Source organism: Acomys minous (genome assembly GCF_964271855.1).
Source record: "Acomys minous genome assembly, chromosome: 2".
In the NCBI taxonomy this organism is placed as follows: Eukaryota; Metazoa; Chordata; class Mammalia; order Rodentia; family Muridae; genus Acomys; species Acomys minous.
Window position 1 is genome coordinate 21,563,582 of NC_140484.1, and position 20,855 is coordinate 21,584,436.

General features: G+C 38.3%; 1 protein-coding gene across 3 annotated transcripts in view; it reads right to left on the reverse strand.

The window, feature by feature from the left end:
- Positions 1 to 441: 441 nt before the first annotated feature.
- Positions 442 to 20,855, reverse strand: part of TBC1D12 (TBC1 domain family member 12) — an 83,432-nt gene continuing 63,018 nt past the window's right edge. For 2 of the 3 annotated variants that reach the window (XM_084754945.1, XM_084754946.1), the window contains 7 exons: positions 17,825 to 17,905; positions 12,636 to 12,724; positions 9,393 to 9,464; positions 5,506 to 5,634; positions 5,107 to 5,216; positions 3,400 to 3,658; positions 442 to 2,224 (listed from right to left, as the gene is read on the reverse strand). In XM_084754945.1, coding sequence (XP_084611071.1) covers positions 2,156 to 2,224; positions 3,400 to 3,658; positions 5,107 to 5,216; positions 5,506 to 5,634; positions 9,393 to 9,464; positions 12,636 to 12,724; positions 17,825 to 17,905 — 809 coding nt within the window. In that variant the 3' untranslated portion in view covers positions 442 to 2,155. The remainder of the gene's footprint in view (positions 2,225 to 3,399; positions 3,659 to 5,106; positions 5,217 to 5,505; positions 5,635 to 9,392; positions 9,465 to 12,635; positions 12,725 to 17,824; positions 17,906 to 20,855) is intronic. The other variant, XM_084754944.1, reaches the window with a different exon arrangement.

Here is a 20,855-nt window from a genome sequence, read left to right on the forward strand (position 1 = left end):
CATGGGTCTTCTAGAAGAACACCAGTGCTCTTAACCACTTAGTCATCTCTCTAGCCACCCCCAATACATTTTTGCCAGCTAGACATGGCACACACTTTTAACCTCTTTGAGTTGGAGGCCAGAGTAGTATGTATAGTGAATTCTAGGTCAGCCCAGCCAGGGATACATAGAGAGACCTTGTCTCAAAGAACAAATAAATAAATAAAATGCATGCTATGGGGAGGTAGGTGAGTGATCGCATATTGCTTGTTTATGTGGCCCAAAGGGAAAGAGTATATAGTACAGTGTGTCCGCTACTCTGAAAGGCTCACAGTGCTGGCAGCCTCATGAATCCCTTAGAGAAAAAAACCTGACCACCCCCACTAAAAAGTCACTCCTTTTTTTTCTAGATGTTGACTAAACCTGATTACACCAAAGTAATAAAGACTCATTTTGTCATAATTCTGTTTACAAGTTTTATTTTCATAGTAATTGCTACTAGTGGTTTTTAGTGAATTTCTTGTATTTACATTTTATATACACATTTATACTTGGAAGGTAAAGAAACTGTACAATAAAAAAATAAGAAAAAGAAATACAGAAGGTAGGATCACCTTAGAAAACTAATACATGAAATTAAAATTAAATCTAAGCCAGTAGTATAAATTCAAAGAGATTACTGCCAGAGATTATGTGCCTTTTATGAGGGACACCAATATCAAGGGTTAGTCCCCAGAATTAAAAACTCATCCTAAAACCTATTAAGACTTATAGACTCCTTTAATGTTTTATTACACTACCAGTTTCACTGAGCCAGTCCCCATGATGAGAGGAGTTGATTCTACACGGTTCCTGAGGCTAGAATGATCAACCCATAGGGTAAAAATATATGCACGCCTTCTGGTCCCACACTCCTAAGGCAGTTTATTAGGCCATAAGGAGGAGTCTCTGGCTTGTTAGTCTAAAGACTACATATGTATGGCTACCACTAACAGAAACATGTTTCTATGTTGTTTCAAACCAAACTGCAACATCAAACCAGTACAAGTCTAATCAATAACCAAACAGCATTTTGTACAGATATTAACCATAATACTCAAATGATTTAGGTTACATTAGGTTCAAAAATTAATATAATAAATTTAATGCCAGTTTACCAATGATTAATAATTTATCTGAGATACCATCAACTAGACTAAGAAAAAAAAGGTAAAATTACTTTTACTATTATTCCCAGCAATTAGAAAAAATTATGCATAGAGTTTTACAAGTCTTGGACTTAGCTATATAAGATTTCAAATTTCAAACTGAAATTAATAAAATTTGTTTCTATAGGTAGGTGGATTTTAACTAAAAAAAATTCAAGTCTTGTAAGTAGTGTATTATCGCGAACTCTTAGAATTCATTGCTTTTTTATTCTTATTCTCAAAGTCAAGTCTTCAGTCCACTAAAGTGCAAAAAGATGTTTCCTTCTACCACCTATTTATTTTTTTTAATGTTAAGTTACTACATAACAATTTGTCAGACAAGAAATAAAAAGGCTAAAATTCTTTTGTGATAAGAATTCCCTAGAAAAAGAATTTCTCTTCAAAAATGAAGGGACACAACACTGGGAAACACCATAAACAACAAGGAACAATGTCCCACCAGTATTCCAGGTCTAGAGGACAAGAGCTGCCCGTGCCGAGGGGTGAGGTAAGCAAGCGCTTCCTGACTGATGGAACTCAAGCTGCTTACCACTGCTCTGTAGTGTCTTCAAAAGCTCAGAACTGGAGGTAATGCATGTATTCTATAGAGATTAAAGTAGTATTCAACAACCCTATTCCAACCCCAGAAGTGAGTTTGTGACAACTGTTAAAAAAGGAAAGACATAAAAAACTGAAGTTTCTGTGAAGCTGTTTTTAAAAAAGTATTGCATTGAAGTGTTCACTCCAAATTATGGAGTCTGTAATAGCCACCTAGGCCGCTTCCTCTGAGAATCCGCTTTCCCCAGGGACTTTTTTATTAATACTGTCAATAAATTACGTATTCGTTTACTTCAGCCATGGAACTTAAACTCAGCAGTTTTCCAGCTCCTGATTCTTCCATCCAACACTTCTTCCACACTATGGACATAGGAAACAGGAAACTCCCCCAAAACTACCCTTTTCATTTCAGTCTGTAACAAACGCAAAGGTTAGCTCTTCAGAGCAGGACTGCTGTTCTTATCCCCTTCTTTAATGTCCTTCGTTACAGATGCAAAGACCTGCAAATTACATGAAACCAAGAGATGTAAATAACCATGGGCTATAAACACAGAAAGCTTTTCTAAAATATTACCACTCTCAAGTCCTTGCACCACCCTTTTAAAAATCTCTTTGACCAGGGTCTCGGGTAGCCCACTCTGGCCCTGAGGAGGACTTTGAACTGATCTTTCTGCCACCTCAAGTGTTGAGATTTCAGGCAAGTACCTCCATCCCAGGCTCCAGATCTCCTGAGGTTTCTGTTTGCTTTGGTTTTCCTTGGTTTTGTTTTTACATTTTAATGGCTCATTGGTTGTGTATATGAGTATGTGCAATGCCTTGGTCAGCAGACAGATTGCATGAGTTGCTTGTCTTCTGCCATGTGGAACCTGGAGCTTGAACTCAGGAAGCTAGGCTTGACAGCAGGAACCTTTGCTTGTTGAGCTTTCCTCTCCTTTCTTCCCCCACCCCCACCATGGCATGGGGTTTCTCTGTGTAGCCTTGGCTGTCCTGGACTCACTTTGTAAACCAGACTGGCCTTGAACTCTTAGCTCCTCTCCTTTCTTTCAAAAAAAGGCTACTATTATGGAATACAATTAGATTTCAGTTTTCATCAGTTGCAAAGTATTATTACTGGATCAGTGTTCTTATATTTCATTTTCAAAGGCAATTAAAAGACCTTAAAAAGACATTTTGTGTCATCCATGGACCAAGTAACAGTGTTTATTTTATGTCATTTAACAGTATATGAGCTTCTCCTAACAGGACTGAGCATCTGAAAATGCAGGATCTCTGTGTATGGTAGCTCATGCTGTATTCCCCAACGAGGAGGATAAGGACTTCTAAGTTGTGGGGGTTGGGTAGGAATGGCCCCATAGGCTCATATATTTGAATGCTCAGTAATCAGAGACTGGTAATACTTGAGAGGGATTTAGAAGGTGTGGCCCTTGCTAGAGTAGGTATGTCACTAGGGGTGGGCTTTGGGGATTTCAAAAGCTCAAGCTAGGCCCAATCCCTCCTCTTCCCTCTCTCCCTCTCTCCCTCTCTCTTTCTGCTACCTGCAGATCCAGATGTAAAACTCTCAGCTACCATGTCTGACTGTGTGCTGCCATGCTCCCCACCATGAGGCGCTATCATGGACTAACCCTCTGAAGCTGTAAGCAGCCCTATTAAAATGCTTTCTTTCACGTCACTCTACCTGAGTCCATTTTCTGGTGCTGTTCTGCATCTGAATGGCTGCAATGCAGCTGAACAGCTTTTCTGATGTGATATCTTCTGGCAATTTAGTAAGAAATTGTGCTATATGAATAAAGTCCATCTGTAGGAGTATATCTTCATAGAGCCGGAGGATCCCTAATCCAGTCCTAAATAAAAATTCCTCTCCATCTCTGCAAAACACATCCCAGACACGGCAAGCCAGGTCAAGTGGCAGTGACTTGCTGTACAGTGTGAAGATCCTAAAGGAGAAAGAAAGAAAGAGACTGTTAAGAAAGGAGTAGTTAAGCCAGGCGGTGGTGGCACATGCCTTTAATATCAGCACTCTGGGAGGCAGAGGCAGGCAGATCGCTGTGAGTTTGAGGTCTACAAAGTGAGTCCAGGACATCCAAGACTACACAGAGAAACCCTGTCTCAAAGAAACAAACAAAACAAGACAAAACGAAAAAAATTGCAACTATTTTTTCATGAGATTTTAGTATATGCTAGGCATTAAATAAGAATCCATACTAGGGCTGGAGAGATGGCTCAGATGTTAAGAGCACTACCCGCTCTTGCTCTTCCAAAGGTCCTGAGTTCACTGCCCAACAACCACATGATAGCTCACAACTATCTATAATGAGATCTGGTGCCCTCTCCTGGCATGCAAATATACATGCAGGCAGAACATTGTATACAAATAAATATATATATATAAAGGAATCCATACTACTATTTACTACATTTCAAAATATTTGTGTGTGTATGCGTGTGTACGTGTGTATGTGCATGTGTGTCTGTGTGTGTGTGTGTCAGAGTGTTGACTTTTGCTATGTACTTTGTGGAGGTTTCTAAGCTGAGCTCATTACTCCAGGCTAGGTTGTTCCTGGTGACTCTTGTCTCTGCCTCCCATTTTGCCACTGGAATGCTAAGATAATATGCCCCCACATGTGGCTTTTTACAAAGATTCTTGAGATCAAACTGAAGTTGTCAGGTCTGTGTGGCAAGTGCTTTCCCATGCTGACCCACCTTCCCAGGCCCTATTCTCTCTCTCTCTCTCTTATTTATGCATAATTTGTATCTTTAAGTTTTTACTATATATGCATATGCTATAGATGTGCACATATTGTATAATTATGCATATATGCATAATTCAAATGTGTGTGTGTGTGTGTGTGTGTGTGTGTGTGTGTGTGTGTGTGTGTGTGCCATGACTACAGTGCCTAAGAAGAGCACTAAAGAAGGAGTTAGATGATGCTCTGGAGCTGGAGTTACAGGTTATGGTTCTGGAAAATGAACTCAGGCTTTCAGCAACAGAACCATGCACTTTTTTTTTTTCAAAGGACTGTATCATCACAGCCAGAACATGGATTCTGTTTGGTTTTTTGTTTTGTTTTGTTTTGTTTTTGATTTTTTGTTTTTGGAGACAGGGTTTCTATGTGTTGCCCTGGCTATCCTGGTCTCCTTTGTAGACCAGGCTGTCCTCAAACTGAACTCACAGAGATCCATCCACCTGCCTCTGCCTCCCAAGTACTGGGATTAAAGACACACACCACCATGCATGGCTCCAGTCTATGTTTTTCAATATATCCCTATAAAATGTTAGACTTTTCCTATTTGTAAAGGAAAGTTCCTTTTATATGTATAATCTTATATATCAGATTATCCTTTATTTCCTTTTTACTGTTATCTATGTCTCTTAATGACTTACCAGTCTATCAAGTAGATATCTGGTGTAAGATTATATGACTTGAAATGAAGAAATAGTTTGGACAGGTTTTCCTCAAAGAATACTTCAAATGTTGCAAAGTACTTCAACATCTATAAATAGAGAAAAAAAATCAATAAAATTACAAAATAATCTACTGCAGAAAGAGAAATCATTAACATTAATAGAAAACTTTATTAGCAACGCTGTTGATTCTTCAACTTTGCTTAAAATTGTCATTCAATGAAAATTTCACCTATTTGATTAGACTACTTCAGTCTCTTCATGTTTTTATTCTAATTAGACATTCAGAACACAGAGACTTCTGAAGCAGACACCGTCTACCTCAATCAGAGCACAGAGACTTCGGAAGCAGACACCGTCTACCCCAAGTGTCCATACCATGCTATGGTCCACACGGAAGAAGGCCAGCTGGCACGGCTTATTTAGGAGGTTGGCAAACACGATGAAGGCATCTGCTTCTTCCAAATTGAGGATGAGTACAGCTGCAATGAAGGACATCCCTTGGACCTTCAAAAGGAAGGAGAATAAAAGGAGATTTAAGGAACTCTACAGAGTTTACTCACCCTCCGTAAAGTTTATAAACTGATATTTTAAAAAATTACCAATTTCATTTTTTCTTCCCAGGAAAAGCACTAAGAACTTGTAATGGCTGTGAATTTCCATAACTTAGATTTGTTCATGTGATAGGGTTTAATAAATCAGAAAATTTTAAATCAGATTTTATTTTCTCCAAGAGCCTATCTCAATGTACCAACTAGTTTTTATTTCTTCTTGATCTGAATACTTTCAAAATGACAGGTTCATGAAACTTAAGTGATTGTTTTCATATTATAACATATTAAGAATAAGAACTAAAAAAAAAAAAAGAATAAGAATAACCAAGAAGAGACTTGATACCCTATGAGCATATACAGGGGGAGGTAATCCCCCTCAGGAACAGTCATAGGGGAGGGGAATAAGGGGAAAATGGGAAGGAGGGAAGAATAGGAGGATACAAGGGATGGGATAACCATTGAGATGTAACAATAATAAATTAATTTTTTTTAAATTAAAAAAAAGAACTAAGAATAAAGGAGGTCTATAAGATAAATGGCTATTTTCAAAAAAAGAAGTTGTAGGCTTTAAACAACCTGAATTTGTAGAGAATCACAAAAAAGAAAAGGGAAAAAAAACTAAAAATGAAAAGAAGATTGAACAAAGAAATGGCAACAAAAGATAACCCATGTAGAATACATTTATAATTGGATAATGGGAAGACACTTAGGAAAGGATTTGTTTACATTATGAAAGGCCTTGAGGAATCGGCTAGTGAGTTATCTACAGAAATCACACCCCTCTTTTATTAAAAACACAGTCAAGAACTCTGTAACAGGCATACACTGGCATCTCCTAAGAGCAACTGCTGGATGTTTCTTGTTCCCAACCAAATGTTGTACAAGACCTGTCTATAATTATACCTCCAGCGCCTTACATCCGCTTGTAACATACGTTAGATGGTTCCCACTCACCAAGATTACTACACTGCACTGGTTTGTTCTTTCTTTTCTTGGGGGTAAGGCGGACAGCATTTCATGTTGTAGTTTAGACTGCCCTCAGTCTCATAGTAATCCCTCTGCCTCAGGCAGAGGAAAGATTACAGTGAGAAGATTACAGCTATGAGCCACCACACTGCTTTCTTTCTTTATATATATATAATTTATTTTATTTGTATGTATGTCTGTGAAAGGGTGTTGGATCCTCTGGAACTGAAGTTACAGAAAGTTTTGAGTTGCCATGTGGTTGCCGGGAACTGAACTCAGGACCTCTGGAAGAACAGCCAGTGTTCTAACCTCTGAGCCGTAACTCTAGCCCCCTATCACATTGTTTTCAATAATTTTTTGTTCTATTCTTATTTCTCTAGCTTCTTTGCAGATTTTTACAATAATTGCCTGTTAATTTTTCTTTAATAGAAACAGAGAATACACTAAGCAGAATAACTGTCCCACAAAGACAATCATGCCCTCATACCCAGCGCCTGCGAAGATGCTACCAAAGGACTCTGACAAGCGATCTCGTAAAATCCTGAGATTTTACTTATACTAGATTTTCAGACTGGGCCCAAAGTTATCATCCCAGAAGATAAAGTGAAGTTGGGAGGCAGGAAAGTCATACTGAGACTGAAAATGCCCCACTGCCCCTTTCAAAATAAACAGAGAAGGCTATAGGCTAAAAAATGTAATTAGCTTTTAAAAGGTTGAAAAACAGAATTCTGAGCCAGGCACGCCTGTAACCCCAGCATTCGGGGAGGCAGAGGCAGGTGAATCGCTGTGAGTTCAAAGCCAGCATGGTCTACAAAGTGAGTCCAGGACAGCCAAGGCTATACAGAGAAACCTGCCTCAAGAAAAATTTTGAAAGAAAGAAAGAGAGAAAGAAAGAGAGAGAGAGAAAAGAAAATAAATCTGCCCTGAAGTTTACCAAAGAGCACACAATACACATCGTGACTTATTCTGGGCTTCTGAGCTGCATAACTTTGAAATTTGCGCTGAATGAAGATTCTAAATTTGTGCTAATTTGTTACAGCAACAACAGGAAACTACTACAGAGAGCTGTGTCTGTTGAAGACTGTGCTCCTCCTAAAACTACAACAAGTACCGAATGTATGTAAGAGGCACAATGTTAACCACCAATAAATAGAAAGAAACAAAAACAAATAAAAGGGATAATCCACATTTAATCTGATCTAAAATGTTAATTTAAAACTATATAATAAAAAGAAAAAATGCTGCCAATCAGTTTAAGACACTGCTTTATCACTTAGAATTTTTATCACTCTGCATAATGAAAGAAAACAGTTCCTCCATGGTGTTTCCAATCTAATTCTTGTGACTATTGGTATTTATGGAGGATGTCACTTATGGTAGTATTTTTAAAATATATTTAATTTGAACCTAATCAGAAGAAAATCATATTATTTTTTAAATTCTATTGCATAAAAATTTTAAAAGTGTTAAAAACTAAATCTTTTATAAAAATTAAACTTACAGTAAAAAATGTAAGTGCAAATAAAAAATTCAAGGAATACAATGTGTTCTATAAGTCTTTTACAGAATACTTGAACAAAAGAATGCAAAACTTGCTCAAATCTTACTTTTTTCTACAAGACCTGTCAATTCCTCTCTTTACCCTGCCTCGTCCCCTCATCACTTTACCATATAGCCTTTTAAAATACAATTTACTTGTACATTGTCTGTTTTCTTCTTAGGCTTCACAGGAAGTGTAACCATGCTGTGTGCATCGTGTACCTTGAGTGCCTAGACCAATGCTGTCATGTAGCAGTGCCAAACTTAAACATCTGTACACCTGAATGGACAAGTATACAGATTAATGTTTAACAGAACACAGCTGTACCAGGCAATAGAGCTCTACAACTCTTTAAAAGAAAGGTGAGAAGATGAAAGTTCAATAACTTCTAGTTAAACACTGGAAACTCAAGATTTTAGAACTCAAAACTTTCTTTGTTTCTTCCCCAAATCTGACACGACAGTAGAAGAAAGTGTAAATACTTCCTTGGAAGGTCAGAGAGAATGGAAAAGGTTATAAATGGGGTAATGATGTAAACAGCATTTTTGCAATTTTAATTTAAGTAAGTGGTAATGTTGAAGCAGAGGTCTGCAGAAGAAAGAGCCAACCATCCGTGAGCCAAGAGGCGTGGCTGGCTCAGGAACATAAGAGAGAAGACATTCGGAAGTTAAAGTGGACGGCTAGGAACAGAGTTGGTTCAATATATAAAATAAGAACATTTCCTCCCTATTCTGCATGGACAGGTGAACTTGCCTTCTCTTAATTTAGCAAAATATGAATAGATTTTATTCTACAGAGGGAGAGCCACAGAAAGATGGTTAGGGAGACAAGTCAAAGCTCGTCACTGTCAGCATGCAGCCAGTTTTGGGTTTTTTGTTTGTTTGTTTTTCTAGACAGGGTTTCTGTGTGTAGTGTTGGCTGTCCTGAACTCGCTTTGTAGACCAGGCTGGCCTCGAACTCACAGCGATCTACCTGCCTCTGCCTCCCAAGTGCTGGGATTAAAAGTGTGAGCTACCGCCGCCCAGCCATGCAGTCAGTTTTATTCTAAGCAGTTGGCAAGATATGGAAAGCTTCCTCTTCAGGCAGACCAGTAAGCTCAAAAGATATTTAATCTGTGTCTGTAAATAACTAATGCAACATAGGATGGCTTGATGAATACAGGTAAAATATTTACATGCAAAAATCAGACTGAAACAAATACTTACATAACCAACATCAGGTCTGTAACATGTATATGCCCCTAAGATACTATGTAAAACATCATGATATGGGCCACCCTTAGGAAAAAAAAAAGAATAAAATTTGAAACTATAAATATATTTAGGTTAATGCTTATGAAATATTAAAACTATAAAAAACTGTAGTATTCACTAAATTACCAGTTTCAGCACATTTAATTATTATAAAATATTCTAAATGTATTCTATCAATGTTTTCAGAAGTAACAAAAATTTGACCTTGAGTAATAAGTCAAATAAATTCACTTGAATACAACTTACATAATGTGCAAACAATTTTTTAAAGATTTATTTATTATTACTTATACAGCATTCTGACCACATGTATGCCTGTCCACCATAAGAAGGCACCAGATCTCCTTGCAAGTGGTTGTAAGCCACCATGTGGTTGCTGGGAACTGAATTCCCGGCCTTTGGAAAAGCAGACGGTACTCTTAACCTGAGCAATCTCTCCAACCCATGTGCAAACAATTTTAAGTACTTCTAGGCTATACTAAATATGAGAAATACAGATTATTTTTCTATTTAAGTTTTTTTAATTTAAGTTTTTTAAAAGATGTATTTATTATGTATACAGTGCATATTAGATCACATTATGGATGGTTGTGAGCCATCATATGGTTGCTGGGAATTGAACTCAGTACATCTGGAAATGTAGTCAGTGCTCTTAAGCGCTGAGCCATCTCTCCAGCCCTAAAAAAAAAAAAATTTTTTTTTTTTTTTTGCTATTTTACTTATATACACATGAGGATTGAAACTAAAGCCTTGCACATGCTCTTATACTTAGCCCATTTCACTTTGTATAGTTTCAAAAAAATGAAATAAATGACATATGATGAACACTGCTTTAATCTCACCAAATAGGTGTATCACTGAGTTTGAGGTCAAGATGGTCTATATGGTGTGTTCCTGCACAGCTGACATTACATAGTGAGACTCTGTCTTTAAAAAAAAAAAAATCCATCCAATTTTTTAAAAGATTTATTTATTTATTTTATGTGTGTGAGCATTCTATCTACATGTACACGAGCCACCATGTGGCTGCTGGGAACCCCTGAGCCATCTCTCCAGCCCTGTGTCAGTAATTTTAATATCGATAATAATTTTTAAAAAGCATTTGTATGGATTTTCTGCCTCCATGTATATTCCACGTATAGTTTGTGTGTATGATGTCACTGAAGGCCAGAAGAGGACGTCAGATCCCCTAGGACTGCAGTGACAGCTGTGATCTGCTACAAGGGTGCCAGCCACTGAACCCAGGCCCTCTGGAAGACCAACTGATTGCTCGTAACTGCTGGGCCTTCGCTCCAGCGCCAGTGTTTTCTGTTTTGTTTTCCCATTTACTTTCTTACTGTGCTGGTGTAGGTACGTGCATACCACAGTGGGCATGTGAAAGTCAAAGGATGACTTTCAGGAACTGGTTCTCTCATTCCACTGCATGGGTTCCTTAGGATCAACCCCAAGTTATCAGGCTTTGGCAAGCAAAATCTCATTGATCCCAACAGTAAAAGTTTCTATTAATCATATAGCCTTTATTACACATAAAGATACACATAAAGATAGCCAGTTGTTCCTATAAAAGTAAATATAAATGTAAACTATTTCTTCTTAGTTCAAATGCAATTCTAAACAATTTGGAACCAATGTATTTATATTAACAGGTTTATTTTTGGTTTGGTTTGGTTTGGGGTTTTTTTTGTTTTTCAAGACAGGGTTTCTCTGTGTAGCCTTAGCTGTCCTGGACTTGCTTTGTAGACCAGGCTGGCCTCGAACTCATGGAGATCTATCTGCCTCTTCATCCCAAGTGCTGGAACTACAGGATGTGTCACTGTGCCCAACTTATATCAACAGTTTGTAAGGCAAACTCATTAATAAATCAAATATGGAAGTTCATTATAATAAAAATGTGCCAGCCGGTGGTGGTGGTGGCAGCACATGCCTTTAATCTTAGTATTTGGGGGGCAGAGGCAGGGGAATCTGGATTGGAGACCAGCCTGGTCTGCCAAGTGAGTTCTAGGACAGCCAGGGCTACACAGAGAAACCCTCTCTCAAACCCCCCAAAAAAGTGCATGTTACATAACAAGTATGTGCTATAACAACTACATTGTATCTATGCAATAGGGAAAAAAAAATCCCTTTTAGCTTTGCATTTTATTTAAAGGCTCAAGTTATTTTTACTTTTTATGTTTTTATTTATTTTATGTATATGAGTGCTTTATGTGCACGTGCCTGGTGCCCAGGACAGCAGAGGGAGTGAAATCCCCTGGACCCAGAGTCAGGGACAATGGTAGGCTAGGAGCCGTGTCCAGGTCCTCCTTAGGAGAAATGGGTGCTCTTAACCACTGCATCATTTCTCCAGTCTTGCTTTAAAAACTAGGTTTCTTTTGTTTTTTAAGGCAGGGTGTCACTATGTAGCTGTGGGCTCTGGAGCTCTCTGTGGATGAGGCTGCCTCAAACTTAGAGATCCACTTGCCTCTCTCTGCCTTCTGAGTGCTGGGATTAAAGCCATGTACCACAAGGCCTAACTTCTTCTCAATTTTTAAAAATCTTTTCTTTTAAAAAGCAATGCCTGGGGGCTGGAGAGATGGCTCAGTAGTTAAGAGCACAGGCTGCTCTTCCAGAGGTCCCAGGTACAACTCCCAGCACCCACATGGCAGCCCACAACTGTCTATAACTCCAGTTCCAGGGCCTCCAAAACCCTCACACAGGCATACATGCAGGCAAACCACCAATGCACATAAAATAAAACCAAATATTATAAAAATAATAATACCTTTCGGGGTACGGTAATACACTCCTTTAATCCCAGCACTCAGAAGACAGAGGCAAAGGGATCTCTGTGAGTTCTACAGCAGCCTGATCTACTAGGAGATTCCAAGCCAGCCAGGGTTACATAGTCAGTCACTCTGTCTTAAAAAGAAATAGAATTAAAAAGGGGCTGGAGAGATGGCTTAGAAATTAAGAACACTGTCTGTTCTCCCAAAGGTCCTGAGTTCAATTCCCAGAAACCACATGGTGGCTCACAACCGCCTATAATGAGATCTGGTGCCCTCTTCTGGTGTGCAGGCACACATTCGTGCAGAATACTCCATAAATAATAAACAAATCTTTAAAATAAAATAAAAAGTAGTACCTATAGATTTACAGAATTTGTCCCACTGACTACTGAAAGAATAAAGTAGTAGTTAAAATCTGATGATAAAAGCTCACCTTCTGAAAGATGTAGAGAGATGGAAACGTACGGGATATGTCCAGCTTAATCAATTCCAGACTAGCCTCTCGGTCAGCCACAGATGCACCTGCATTACCAAACAGATGAAATTTAAACAGAGCCTGGCCACACTGCCTCTATGTTAAGTAGAAAACCTGAACAGTCCAGAACGTTCAAGGAACACCAAGTAGTCCTTGCTAGAATTTACAGCTTAGTATCTTCCACGACCCCCACTGTTGTTTGTTTGTTTGTTTGTTTTTGAGACAGGATCTTAATATGTAGCTCCAGCTGGCCTGGAGCTCAGTGTGGTCACCAGGCTGGCCTCTAACTCATAGCAATCCTCCTGTTTCTGCTTCTCATATACTGGAATTAAAAGATATGTCAGCGCCAAGCATGGTGGCGCTCAGGAGGCAGAGGCAGGCGGATCAGTAGGAGTTCAAGGCCAGCCTGGTCTACAAAGCGAGTCTAGCACAGCCAAGACAACACAGAGAAACCCTGCCTCAAAAAAACTAAAAAAGTTTTTTTTAATTAAAAAAAAAAAAAGGTATGTGTCATCTTATCCAGATGATTTTTGACTTTTGTATTTTGTGAGATTTTTTTTTGAGACATGTTCTCACACAGCCTAGATTAGCCTCAAATTTCAATTCCCTATGTAGCCTTGAACTCCTGGTCCTCTGGCCTCTACCCTCCCAAGTGCAAGTATTACAGGCATGTGCCACCATCCCTAGTTTATGCAGGGCTAGGAACTAAATGCAGAACCTCATGTACGGTAGGCAGGTACTCTCTACTGAGCTACATCCTCAGTCCTCTTTCTGCCTTCTAAGACATGGTCTCACTCTGTAAGCCAGGCTAACCTCAAGCTCTTATCCCAGCACGCACACAAGCTCACCATGGCTCCATGCAGGTCTTTAACCTCAGCACTGAGGGGCAGAGAAAGAAGGGGTGCTGGGGCTTGCTGTTGTCCAGTAGAGCAGGAAAAATGTGAGAACTCCAAACTGAGGAACAGACCTTGTCTCAAAAGAATGAGGTGGAAGGTGATACAGGAAGGCACCTGATGCTCTTCTCTGACCTCTGCACAAGCACAAAGATACACAAGTGCATGCATTTGCACACCACACTCATACATATACAAGTACATACATGTGTACATATAGTATTCCCTCACATACATACATACAGATCTGCATACACCACAGTCATACAATTCACATACAAAAACTATATATGCATAATGTAAAAATAAAATTATATAATTACACCCACACACACACACACATATTTTGAGACAGGTTCTCACATAAGTAGCCCTGGCTGTCCTGGAACTCACTATGTAGACCATGCTATCCTCGAACTCAGAGATCCATCTGCCTCACTCTCCCAAGTGCTGGGATTAAAGCCATGAACCACCATGTCCAGCTGGACAGCTCTTTTTACTAGGAAATTTCATGAAAAAGCCATAGCTTTGCTCAAACCTAGGTCAACTACCGTCTAAATTGAGGCATTAAGTTCCTAGCCCAATTTCTCTAAAGGAAAAACATTAATATTTCTTTATACATTCATTTATTTACAGTATCAGGAAGTTTTTTTTAATTTAAAATATGCAAAGAAACAGAAAAATGTGACTTACAATGAAGAACCTCTAGACAACACAGTATTGGGTCAGCAGACATTTCTGTCTAGTATACATAAGTTAAAGTATAATAAAAATAGAAGAAAAGATATGAAAAAGATGAAGATTTTCTTTTCTTTTTTGGTTTTTTGAGACAGGGTTTCTCTGTGTAGCCTTGGCTGTCGTGGATTCGCTTTATAGACCAGCCTGGCCTCGAACTCACAAAGATCCTCCTGCCTCTGCCTCCAGAATCCTGGGCTTAAAGGCAGGTGTGTGCCACCACTACCTGTCTAAGATGAAGACTTTGAAAAGAACAAGTAGACATTTTGAATTATAAAGTATAACAACGGAAAGTTTAAATTCATTTAGACACTTAACAATACAGTAGATAGAACAGAGAAAGATTGATTAATGTGATTATAGATGAATACAAATCATCCAAATTCAAGGAGCATGGGACATACAAGGTGTGTGGATCATTATTTTTTTTAAAGATTTATTTATTTAACGTATATGAATGCTCTATCTGTATGTATACCTGCATGTCAGAAGAGGGCATCAGATCTCATTATAGATGGTTGTGAGCCACCATGTGGTTGCTGGGAATTGAACTCAGGACCTCTGGAAGAACAGGCGGTGCTCTTAACCTCTGAGCCATCTCTCCAGCCCCAGTGTGGACCATTATTAAATAAATGCTCTATCATAATAAAAATAGGGCATGAGAAGGCAGCAAGAGAGATGAGGCTGAAGCAGTATTTGAAAAGATAAAGGGACCTGGAGAAATGGCTCAGTGGCTAAGAGAATGCACTGCTCTAAGAAGACCCAGGTTTGACTCCCAACACCCACATCATGGCTCACAACACCTGGGACTCCAATTCTAAGAGACAGATCCAACACCCTCTTCTGGCCTCCCTGGGTACAAGGCACAGACTTGCATGCAGGCAAATCGCTCATATACACAAAATAAACATTTAAAAGTTTAAATAAATATTTTTAGGAAATGAGAAAACAGTAATTTAAACAGAATACTATTGATTGCAATAAATTTTTATTAGGTTGTCTAGGTGGTACATGAGGGATGAGAAGACAGTTGTTTATTAGTTAAGGAAACAGCTTTTAATTCTGTATTTATTTATTTATTATTATGTATACTGTGCTCTGCCTGCATGTACACCTGCGAACCAGAAGAGGGCATGGGATCACATTATAGATGGTTGTGAGCCACCACATGGTGGCTGGGAATTGAACTCAGGATATTATATTTATTTATTTAGTGTTTGTTAAGTGAGTGCACACATGTGTCATGGAACACAAAGGACAACTTGAAGGAGGTGGTTCTCTGCTTATATCATACAGGTCCTGGTGATCAAAGATATGCTCACATTGGACAGCACATGTCTTTACCCACTAAGCCATCTTACCAGCCCTGGCACAACTGCTACAGTCAATTCATCCACTCTAAAGTACAGTTTTCATTATTAAGTCATAATGAAAATTTTGTTTTTGTGTTTTTTTAGACAGGTTCTCATATTGTTCAGAGTGGCCTTAGACTTGCGACACTGCAGAAAAGGGCTCTGAACCCCAATCCTCCTGCTGCTACCCCACAAAGTATGAGGATTATAGGTGTGAATTACCCAACCTACTCTTAGACACTTGGCATTTTAGTTCATATAAGTTTTTTTTTTCTGTTTTGTTTGTGGCTCTGAGCAATTGCTCTAGCACTGTCACATTTTTATTCTTTTGTTTTGTTTTGTTTTGTTTTTTGTTTTTCAAGACAGGGTTTCTCTGTGTAGGCTTGACTGTCCTAGACTCACTTTGTAGACCAAGCTGTCCTCGAACTCACAGTAATCTGCCTGCCTCTGCCTCCTGAGTGCTGGGATTAAAAGCGTGCGCCACCACACCCGGCATACATTTTTATTCTTAATTTGCATAATTTTAGTACTTCATAAAAACTTGGTTTAATAGAAAACTGAGCCAGGCATAGGAATGTAACGTGCAATCCCAGTCCCCTGGAGGCAGAGGCAGAAGCACTGAGTTCACAAATTCAATGCTAGTCTGGCTACACATGATATTATTGCATCACAAAATAAATAAATAATAAATAAATAGAAAATAAAGCAACAGCTCAGACCTTGATAGTACAAATGTTCATATATTTTCACTCTTTGTATTTTCAGTTTTTCAGAAATAACTAGGACAGCTAACCAATCTCAAGGTGATTCTTTCATGGCCCTCAAAATCAGGCGTTCTCCTTGACCACTTAGTAAAATCTCCCTTTCCTAAAATGTCCACTTTCCTAAAATGGAAAAAAGAATTTTAAGAAGTGGGTGTTCACAGACAATCACTATGAAATGAGTTCTATTTCTTTATTGAGAGATACAGTTTAGAATTCTATGTACAGGACAGAGAGGAGTTTGCATTATTTTATTATTATTACTATTTTGGGTTTTTCAAGACTGAGTTTCTCAGGGCTGGAGAGATGGCTCAGAGGTTAAGAGCACTGGCTGCTCTTCCGAAGGTCCTGAGTTCAATTCCCAGCACCCACATGGTGGCTTACCACCACCTATAATGAGATCTGGTGCCTTCCTCTGGCGTGTAGGTATACATGCAGACAGAATACTGTATACATAATAAATAAATAAATGAATCTCTTTTTTTTTAAGACATAGTTTTTCTGTGTAGGTCTGGCCTCAAATTCAGAGACCCACCTGCCTCTGCCTTGTGTGGGTGTGGGCTCGGAGAGTACCTCTTTACCTGCTGCAGATAGTTTAATTCTGAGGACTCTGAGAGGGAATAAATGCCGGAAAGAGCAAAAGAGAGAGCGCTCTGAAGAAGAATGCTTCTGCGCCCAGTGCTGCTCCTGGTTGCTGTTAATGCAGGTTGACAAGAAGTTGGAGATACACTGGAATGAAGATTGGACTTGCCCCACAGAACACAACAACCCTAAACCAGCAGGGAGCAGCTGAGAGACCCATGTCTCCTTCCCCCTCCCCACACATACACCCCTGAATTGAATGAAAACTTACTAAAAAAACAAACAAACAAAAAGAAAAGTGACAGATTAGGAATATAATTCCCTATTATCAAAGTACAAATAATTAAATTTACCAAAATTTAATAAACTGATACAAGGAAATAATTCTTCAAAATAATTAAGAAAACTAATTGGCAAGGCAGAGGTAAGAGTGGGAGTTATGGAAGAATTAAAGGAACAAACAGTAGGGCAAATCACATTAAGAATTATATGTAGTTTATTGGGGACTAAGGTCAGTGGATGGAGAAAGATGTGTTCAGACAGAGTGAGTGACACCAGCGTTTATTAACAGCTTGGTCTGAAAATACTGGATTCATCCCATTAGCCTCACTGCTGTGATTTGAATCCTGGGATTTAGGATGAACAAGCCTCCTGCTTCAAACTTATTCTAAGCCTGTTTCCCACTCCACAACTCAGAATACTATCATCTGCTGAAATGAGGTGCTGTACTTACAGCAACTATCACAGCCTCTGGTACATGGTAGAAAATCGCACTAGTATATTCAGCAGCTGGATTTTGAAATTCTAATTTGGAAACCCCATACCTTCCGTGTCATTATCAGAACTTGCTTCACTGAAGCTTTTCCACCGTTCTTTTGCTCTTGAAAGAAAGATTTCATAAAGTTCTGGAGGAAAAAAACAAAAATTTATAAGTAATACAAAAGAAATAAATTCACATTTTTATTTTCACTCTTCTGTTTAGTTGTTTTGGCAGGTTGGTTTTTTGTTTTCAAAACGAGGTTTCTCTGTGTAGTCCTGGCTGTCCTGTAACTCATTCTGTAGACCAGGCTGGCTTCAAACTCAAGAGACCTGCCTGCTTCTATCTCTTGAGTGCTGAGATTAAAGATGTGCGCCACCACAACCTGGCTTTTAATTTTCACTCTTGTACATTTTAGGTCTATCTGGTATAAACAGGTATCAAAAACATGGCAAACTGGTTTTGTCATAACTCTTTATTACATGAATAGAAAGACAGCAAAGGATACAGAAGGAGGGTCAGTCATCCTGGGAGCTGGTGCACAGAGCACCAGAAGGAGGAGAGCCCCTCAACAGCCACGCCAGCCAAGAGCAGCCAAAACTTGGGGACTCACACCTAGACTTTATTCTAGCTCTGCCAATAAATGCCTTCAGGATTTCAAGAAACTTCGCTGCTCTGGAACTTGATCTTTTCACCTGTAAGTGAAGGAAATAATGCCCATTCGTGGGTGGCTACTCACTAAACAAGCCATTTTCTGTAGATTATGATGCCTTTTCTTCTCTGCTTTTCTTCTGTTTTGTTTTCCAAAACAACGTTTCATTTATATAGCCCTGGCTGTCCTGGAACTCACTCTGTAGAATAGGCTTGTCTCAAGGTCAGAGATCCACATGCCTCTGCCTTGAGAGCTGGGAATAAAGGCTTGTGCCACTATGTCCAGCATCCTTTGTTGTTTTTTTTCTTTCTTTCTCTCTCTCTCTCTCTCTCTTTCTTTCTTTCTTTCTTTCTTTCTTTCTTTCTTTCTTTCTAGGTAACCCTGGCTGTCCTAGAACTTGCTTTGTAGTTCAGGCTGGCCACAAACACAGGACTGCCTCCTTCTGCCTCCCATGTGTGCAGGGACTGAAGACATGCACTAAAAAACTTTATACTTATTTTTATATGTAAAACCCAAATATGTTTTCTTAAAAAAGCACAAACTGTACAAAACAACATGGAATAAAAGTCAGTCTCCTTCTCTAAGGTGTAACTATTATGTTTAGCAGGGTTCTCATGAACTTATCCAAATGTAAAAATGTGCATATCTGATTTATATATAGCCTCAGTTTTAAAAACTCAGGAGCTAAGAGTTAGCTCAGTGGTAAGAGCCAAGTTCACTTCCCAATATGCACACCAGGCAACTGACAGTCACCTCTGATTATAGCTCCAGGGAGCCTACACCTCTGGCCGCCATGGGCACCTGCACTCACATTCATATACCCACGCAAAGGCACATACACATAATTAAAAACAATAACAGTAAATCTTCTTTAAAACCACAAAGTAGTGACATGTTATGTGTGTCAATCTCATTTTACTGTGTTCCATTAAAGGCTATTATTCATTAGTAGACACAGTTGCTGTTTGATTTTTTTCCCCCCAGGACTGGGGACTGAACCCAAAGCCAGGACTGTACCACTGAGCTAAATTCTCAACCCTTTTTGTTTATTTTTAACACAACATTCCAATGTATGACAACTATATCATAACAATTATTCTTATATATTCAAAACTCTGACTACATTTATTTCAAACATACTTTACAATTCTACTTCTCTTTGATTTATCATTACAGAATTACTTAGGTTCAGTCCATGAAGGATTTGGTAAAGGAGATGGCTGCGATTTTAAAATGTAGGTATATAATTGCTTGAGACTCTCAATTATCAATTGCATATATTTTTTAAATTTTCAAACTGTTTTCATGCCACTATCCTTCTTTACCCAAGTTTTAAGCTGCCTTGGAAGAAGACAAGGTTCCAGCCGACAAAGCCATCACACTAGGAAACCACAAAATTGATCTAGTGAGAAAAATGTGGTAATGCATTTTCTAAAAACCAAAAGGGTAATGTCCAAGAAGACTTATAATTAATATCCCCAGTGGGAAGACCTCTGTCTCAGTTAGCTTCATGTGAAATCTAAAAAGGAAGAGGTGGAGCCAGGCTTACAGGCAAGACAAGGACAGTGCCTTCTACTTGAATGAAAAATATTCTGGTTTTAGGGTTTTAGTCTCAGATTTTGGGAAAATGATATACAGACATTTAACAAAGAACACTTTCACAAGAAACACTCATATTATGAATAATCAAAACAATTCTTTGGTACAGTTAATGATTTTATCCCCATTTTACAAATTGAAAAAAAAAAGAAGAGCTACACTTTTAGATAGTAAGTAGTTTGCCCAAGGTCATAATCTAATACATGGTGGAATCAGATGTGAACCTGCCTGACTAACTTTACAGACTATACTCTTAGCTAATATTCTTTATTGTTATAAATTTCATGATTAAAAGTAAATATATAAATTTCATGATTAAAACAAATATAAATAAGGGGTCAGTTATTAGAAAGTAAACAAAGTTATTAAAAAATAAGCTGACTGCACTCAAGATTGAGCTTTCTTTCCACCACCAATAAAAAGGAAGAGGATCGGTTCCCTATTTCACTCTTCAATACATAATTGTTTAGTAAGGAAAAGCCCTAATTTACTGAAAAATAAATGACTTAGTCATATTACAAATCTTTACACATGTCAATATTGAGCCTTTTGGTTTTACTGTCATAAAACTTTACCACCTGTCACATCAACATTTTAATGTCTAAGTTATCAAGCAAGCTACCACCTCATAGTCTAAAGCCAAAATTATTAGCAACAAAAATTAAAATTAAAAAAAGTTCAAATAGCCACCTGTCAGTGCTTTTTAAATCTACAAGAAAAAAAATAACATTTTATTTTAACTTGTCCCATAGAAATTATTAAAAACCTATGTCTTATTTAAACATATTAAATGATATACAGTCTAATAGTTTTTTGGTTTTGTTTTGGTTTGTTTTGATTTGGTTTT